The sequence below is a fragment of the Cibotium barometz genome, chromosome 28, assembly GCF_041138505.1.
Source record: "Cibotium barometz isolate CiBa-2024 chromosome 28, ASM4113850v1, whole genome shotgun sequence".
Taxonomy (NCBI): Eukaryota; Viridiplantae; Streptophyta; class Polypodiopsida; order Cyatheales; family Cibotiaceae; genus Cibotium; species Cibotium barometz.
The window spans coordinates 18496499-18503255 of record NC_141073.1 but is presented as its reverse complement, the minus strand read 5'-3'; the positions used below and the strand labels follow the sequence as shown (position 1 = coordinate 18503255).

The window sequence follows — 6757 nt, the reverse complement described above, 5'->3', positions numbered from 1 at the left end:
GCCAGGAATGATAGTCGGGCTGGGGACTGGAAGCACATCTTCTTTGGCTATAGAGGAGTTGGGTAAACTCATTCAACAAGGCAAGTTGAAAGATATAGTTGGGGTTGGAATGAGCTATCAAGCAAAGGTTCTTGCTCGGCAGTTTGGAGTCAAAACTACTGATCTGAATGATGTCAACACGATTGACTTGGCATTTGATGGGGGTGCCAAGTCTCTCCGCTCTTCGACTGCATGCAGGGGCTTTAAGCTCTCATGCCCTCTTATTACTAGCCGTGCCTATCTATCATTATTTTTCGCCTGCGATCCTTGATGCGAGCCGGGCAGCTCTTCAGAATGGTAAGCCTATGCCCACAGTCCTTGGTCTAAGCAGCAAAGGTATGTTTCTGGAGCTCAGCTGTCTGTAGAGATTTAATTTGAAGTGCAGTCGGTCAAAGCAAGTAAAGGGCCAGCTGCTTTGGAATGGGGCCAGCTATTCTACTCTGCCCTTCTTCCACTGCAGTGCAGCTGCTTGGGCAGGTCTCCCCTTCAAAGAACACCAGGCAAAGAGAAGGAATATTCTATCTATCAAATGGGAATGCTAGACAACTTGCAAATGTCCATTGGGCCGGAGATTATATGAGGAGGCCAGCATCTTTCTTTCGGTCTTCGGCCACTGCTAAAAAATGCAGGAAAAACAACTATCCTTTTGCCTGGAGAAGGGTTTTTGCAATTGCTGCAGGAGGGGAGGTATCAGTAGAAGAGCCTGCCGTTGCACCTGAAGCGGTACAGATAGGGCAGGATACGGCTACTGAGTCGTCTACAGCTTCTGAGGAGACACCTTCTGCAGAGCCTAAACCCCAGGGAAGGAGAAACCTCAGCAGGAGCAGGAGCAGCAGCAGCAACAACAGGGCTGTTGTTGTGAGCCCCGCAGAGCTTGTCCCTGGAGCAACTTTCTCCGGTAAGGTCACCACCATCCAGCCCTTTGGAGCCTTTGTGGATTTGGGTGCCTTCACAAATGGGCTTGTGCACATCTCCAGGTTGAGTAAAGCCTATGTGAAGAAGGTGGAGGATGTGGTGCAAATTGGGCAAGATGTGAATGTGCAGGTTCTCGATGTAGATTTTAAGGCCAACCGTATCTCGCTCATGCTCGTCATGGAGGAGAAAGAAGAGGCGCAGCGGGGAGGAGAGGTAGGAGAAAATCAGCCACAAAGACCTCCCCAGCAGCAAGGGAGGAACCCTAGGAGAGACCCATCAAAACGACCTGGCCAAAATGCCACAGCGACCAAAATGAAGAAAGGTGAAATTGTCACTGGTACTGTGAAGAACATGATCAGATCAGGGGTCTTTGTTACCCTCCCTGATGGCACTGATGGGTATCTGCCAATAGGGGAGGTTGTCTTCAGAGCACCCAATACAAACTTAGAGTCTCAGTTTCAAGTTGGACAGGAGGTTACTGTGAGGGTGCTTCGTATAGAGAGAGGCCGTGTAACTTTAACTACAAAACAGGAAGTGGACTATGACAAGATAAATGAGGCCCTCAACAAGGATGTGGTAGGGGGAGCTACTAATCCCTTCGAAATAGCTTTCCGTAGGAATGAGCTAATTTCCAATTTCTTGGCTGAGAGAGAGAAGCAGAAGGTTGAAGCAGAACCTAGGCGTGCAGCAAAGGAAGATACAAAGGAAGGTACATCAGCAGAGGTTGCTGCTACAGAGCCTTCAGAGCAGAAAGCCGAGCAGGAGGAAGCTGCTGATCTTGTCCAAGAAGTGAAATATGCAGTGGAGGAACTTGTTGAGGAAGCAAAACCTGTGGTGGAAACAGACGCAACCCCAACTAAGGAAGTATCAACTGAGATTTGAGCTTTGCTTCAATTAAGCTCCTTTTTAGAATGATTTTTAAAGGGTGTACTCAGAGTGCTTAGGGAGATCTTTTATGAATGACTCACATTTGGTGGTGGACTCACATCTTGTGGGCTCACATAATGACTAGTTGGCTCATGTCTCATGACCAGCTCGCCGACTCATTGAATTTTTGTGAAATAGACTAACGAATGTTTTTTGAAAATGAAATAAAGACTCTTTGACACGGATTCCAAGTGGTTCATAGGACTCTATGTGCCAATATCATGGTTGGTGAGAAATTCTTGTGAGTATGCATCTCAAAGAAATAGATCTAGTTAAAGTAAGTCTAGGTCCTCACCAACGATAGGATTTGACGCCCATCTTCCCTTCCGAGAGCCGTCTACCCGTCGTACGAAGGCCAACTTGAGACGAAACCTGTCAAAGGACGAGCTAGACAAAAAATTTCCCTTCCATAAGGATGTGCAAAAAATTTATACACCTGTCAAAAGAAGGGCAACTTTTTGAAATGCCCTTCAAAAATAAAATTTAAAATTATATGTCCAGCCTGCCCTGCATGCTAAATTAATGTCATTTGACAAGTTGTCATTGCTAATTTTGGTAAAGGGGTAGTTGGAACTTGGAAGTTGTCATTGCTAATTTTGGTAAAGGGGTAATTTCGCTTAGCGAACGCCGTCTCTCTCTCTCTCTCTCCCTCTGGTATTTGCCTTAGCTCAAGAGCAAGGTAGTAGCTTGCAGGGAAAGAGGGCCAAACTGCTTTCCCTTGCGGCATAACTTCTCATTATGATCTTTACCCTTGGCCAGCTCCATTTCCGGGCTCTCAAGAATCATGTGCCAGCTGCTTACTCCCTGTATATGATTAAGGCGGACCTGTTTTCGTTCGAGCATTTACAGACCGCTGAGCAAACCAGCTCCTTCTTGGCAGCGAGTCCCGGGCTCTCAAGAATCATGTGCCAGCTGCTTACTCCCTGTATATGATTAAGGCGGACCTATTTTCGTTCGAGCATTTGCAGACCGCTGAGCAAACCAGCTCCTTCTTGGCAGCGAGTCAGCGACCCTCGGCCCAGGAGTCAGGGCTCGGTGGCCTCTGACCCTATTTATGAAGCCCCCCCTGCCTCAGTTCTCACTCCACTCCAGCGGCCAGCCTCCTCCTGCGGCCTGCCTCCTGCGGCCTGCCTTCCTGCTTCTAGTTCGCCCTCCTTCCTGGCCTCTTCTCCCTGCTCGAGCCTCTGCAGTGTGCACCTTGCCTGCTGCTGCTGTCCACCTCACTTCAGCCCTTGGCCACCTTGCTTCCTGCCCACCTCTCCCTCAGTCTTTTCTCTGGCTCCTGGGGGTGCTTCCCTCCCAGAGGTGTCCAGAATTTGTCTGCAGTATTCAGCCATCGTTTCCAGTTGATTCAGTCGATGTTGTCACCTTCAAGTGCTTCAGAATATCAGGAAAGTTTTGAAGGTATGCTCAAAGACCCCTTCTTAGGTTATATTCATTAGAAGTTAGCAACAGCATATTGTGTTTGTTGTTTGAATTTCATGATATTAATCTACTTGTGCAGCCAAAATTCACATGCTCATGTGTTAGTACGAGACTATGCTGCAGCCTGCCGGTGACCTTGCCCAGGTGAGTTAACTGCTATCTTCAGTTATCTTATATGCATAATGCATGGTTGTCTTTTACTCTTTGTTACTACCCCAGTAAGCACAGCGCTAGGAAACTTGACCATGGGCTACATCACAGCGCTGGGAAACTTGACCATGGTGAGATTAGGAAAGGGGAAAGGGAAACAGAAACGATGCCTTTAGAGAAACAGAGTTTCTGCAGTTTCAGCCAGGAAATTGCCATTTCATATTACTATGGTGTAGGGTTCTTGGGCTGTAGCCGTGAACACAACAACTGGACGCTTCAATGCAGCCAAGTTGCCATCTTTTGGGTGCATGCTTAGCTGTTAGCTGCACTGTGTGGTAGCAGCGGGAACTGCACTGACTGGTGGACGATTTATGCAGAGCTGAGGTTCTTGTTGTTCATGGGTTTCAAATGGCTATCGCTGATGAGGATAAGCTCAAAACCACTTTCACCACTATATTTGGCACATATGCATATCATGTCATGCCGTTTGGGCTTTGTAACGCGGGTGCTTCATATCAGCGCTATAAGCATGAATCTTTTCGTGATGATTTGACGGATTTCTTAAAGATCTTCATGGATGATTTGGGGATTGGGACCACGCATGATAAACTTGTTGCAGCCCTTAGGTATGTCTTTCACAAGTGCCGTGAAAAATCAATAGCTTTGAATGCAAAAAAGTGTGTGTTTGGGGTCACTTATGGCATTTTGTTGGGTCACCTCATTAGCAAGCATGGCATTTCTATGGATCCCCAAAAAGTCGAGGCTATTCTTGCATTTTTGCCACCCACTACCGTGCGTCAAGTACGGGGTTTTCTTGGAGCCGCTAAACACTATAGCCGCTTCATTAAAGATATGGCACAACTTATGTTACCGCTAAATACACTTTTGCGAGTTGAGCACAAGTTCATTTGGGGGGAACCTCAACAAAATTCTTTCTCTTCTCTTAAAAGTGCATTCACTACCGCCCCTATTCTCAAACCACCTGATGCATCCAAGCCTTTTCATTTATTTTCTTCTTGTTCTCATTTGGTAATATCCGCTTGCATTACACAGCTTTATGATAAAAAGATGCACCCCATTGCATATTATAGCCGTAAGCTTAAAGATGTTGAAACGCGCTACACATGGGTTGAGAGAGCTTGTCTAGCTATTGCTGAGAGTGCTAGGAAGTTTCGCACATATATGGCTACCCAACACACCATCATCTATGTCTCTAAAGATTCATTGCGCCTTTTATTGAATAAGTTAGAGCCCCCTGAGCGTATTATCCGCTGGATTGTTGAGTTGCAGGCCTTTGACTATGAGCTTAAATCTAAACCTCCTGCATTGCAAAAGTTAGTGGATTGCTTAGTTGATGTAATCCCATGCAAAGATGAGCCTATTGCACCTGCACACTTGAGCTGTTTCGCATTGAGTATGCACATGAGTGGTATGACCAAATTGCTCATTATTTGTCCACACTTGAGTTTCCTTCTGACATGAGCAAAGCCGCGAAGAAGAGATTAGTTACGCATGCTCAAAAATTCACTATCATTGATGGGTCTTTGTACCACAAGGGGTTTGAGGGCATTTATCGCCGATGTGTTGCACGAGAGGAAATTCCACACATTTTGAAAGAGTGTCATGATAGCGCATGTGGAGGTCATTTCGCTGGGAAACTCACTGCATTGAAAATTTTGAGGGCTGGGTATTGGTGGCCATCTGTTTTTAAAGATTCATTTGAGTGGTGTAAAAGATGTGATGTTTGCCAGAGAGCCACCCGCCTTGAGAATCGTTTGTGCCCTAATAATCCTATTCTAGCTGCCCTTCCTTTCGAGAAGTGGGGGATTGACTATGTGGGCCCTATTACACCTACTTCCCGGCATGGAAAATCTTATATCATAGTTGCTACGGATTACTTAACCAAGTGGAGTGAGGCTAGAGCTGTGAGGAAAGATGATGCACGCACTACTGCTACATTTTTGACTGAGCATATCATTTGTCGTTTTGGGGCACCTGCTGAGTTAGTTTCTGATAGGGGGACCCATTTTCTTAACGATGTCATTGAGGAACTCACTGCTTATTTCAATATCCGTCATGATAAAACCACCCCCTACAAACCTTCTACTAATGGGCAAGTTGAGAGCACAAACAAAACTTTAGTCACTATCCTTAGAAAAACTGTGGACACTCATAAAAGAGATTGGGATGAGAAGTTGCCAGCAGCTGTTTGGGCTTATAACACTACTTTCAAGGAAGCCACGGGGTTCACTCCTTTCTCTTTAGTTTATGGACAAGAATGTGTGCTACCTATTGAGCATGAGTTGTCAAGTTTGAGGTTTTTGCATGAGCACACACTACCTTTAGAGGAGAGTTTGCAAGAGAGATTGGGCACTTTGGAGCATCTAGATGAGTGGAGATTGAGAGCCTATCTACATCAAGAGGTTGCTAAGAAACGTCAAACCAAGCAACGTGATAAGAAAGCTAAAATCTATTCTTTTGAGAAAGGGCAATTGGTTCTTCTCTATGATGCACGTCATGAGCTTTTCCCTGGGAAGTTGAGCCATTTATGGTCGGGTCCTTATCGTATTATTGAGGTTTTTCCTCGCAATAAAGTCCAGCTTGCAGAAATGGATGGGACATGGTTCTCTACCAAAACAAATTTCGATAAAATTAAGCCCTATTGGATGTGATGGCATTGACTTTTTCGTTATGAGTTGCAGATGCTGTTGAATCTTCCACGTCTTTTTGGAGTCTATACTTTGATGGAGCATGTAGGGGCAAGGACAAACTTGGTAGTTGCGGCATTGTCATATATCCACCTGAAGGGAATGCTATTCTTTTGGGCGTTCTTTTGGGAGATCATTTGAGCAACAACATTGCTGAATATCAGGCACTTTTGATTGGTTTGAGAGCACTACTTCTTTTGGGAGCATCTCATGTTCATATCTATGGAGATTCACAACTCGTGGTACACCAGTTTCATGGCCAAGCCCGCACCCTCCACCCTTTGATGCACTACTATAGCCTTTTAGCCCGTGACCTCTTCACACATTTCACCTCTTCTACCTTGACATTTTACCTTGTCATGAAAATCGTGTTGCAGATTCCTTAGCTTTGATGGCCCTTTCTGGTTCCTTTACCCAAAATTTTGATCGTGCCTTGGTGGATACCCGTTCCTTTGACATTGATCCTTGGGAAATAGTGCAAGACCTTAAGTGTTTGGGAGTTGAGTTGGGTAGTTTGCTAAGGGTTTTCAAGTCATCCCATCCTTCCACTTTTGCTTCTCTTATTCTATCGATGACCCGTCGATTGATTCACT

General features: G+C 45.6%; 2 protein-coding genes across 2 annotated transcripts; both read left to right on the top strand.

Moving 5' to 3' along the window:
- Positions 1-207: 207 nt before the first annotated feature.
- On the top strand, positions 208-1836 carry LOC147622608 (polyprotein of EF-Ts, chloroplastic-like). Its single transcript, XM_086822592.1, has one exon. The coding sequence runs from the start codon at positions 460-462 to the stop codon at positions 1834-1836; it is 1377 nt and encodes a 458-aa protein (XP_086678718.1). The 5' UTR covers positions 208-459.
- Positions 1837-3239: 1403 nt separating this feature from the next.
- On the top strand, positions 3240-6550 carry LOC147622607 (uncharacterized). The gene is made up of 7 exons (XM_086822591.1): positions 3240-3285; positions 3526-3587; positions 3693-3745; positions 3834-4082; positions 4548-4812; positions 5208-5529; positions 6159-6550. Exons 1-7 carry the CDS (start codon positions 3240-3242, stop codon positions 6548-6550), a joined length of 1389 nt encoding a protein of 462 aa, XP_086678717.1.
- Positions 6551-6757: the final 207 nt, after the last annotated feature.

What these genes read in the sequence shown, in the direction of transcription:
- LOC147622608 (XM_086822592.1), top strand. Translation starts at nt 460, where the DNA reads ATGGGGCCAGCTATTCTACTCTGCCCTTCTTCCACTGCAGTGCAGCTG.
- LOC147622607 (XM_086822591.1), top strand. Translation starts at nt 3,240, where the DNA reads ATGTTGTCACCTTCAAGTGCTTCAGAATATCAGGAAAGTTTTGAAG. An exon ending in GGACGCTTCAATGCAGCCAA is followed by an intron (nt 3,746 to 3,833) that starts GTTGCCATCTTT and finishes CGATTTATGCAG; the next exon opens with AGCTGAGGTTCTTGTTGTTC. An exon ending in TAGTGGATTGCTTAGTTGAT is followed by an intron (nt 4,813 to 5,207) that starts GTAATCCCATGC and finishes GATGTTTGCCAG; the next exon opens with AGAGCCACCCGCCTTGAGAA.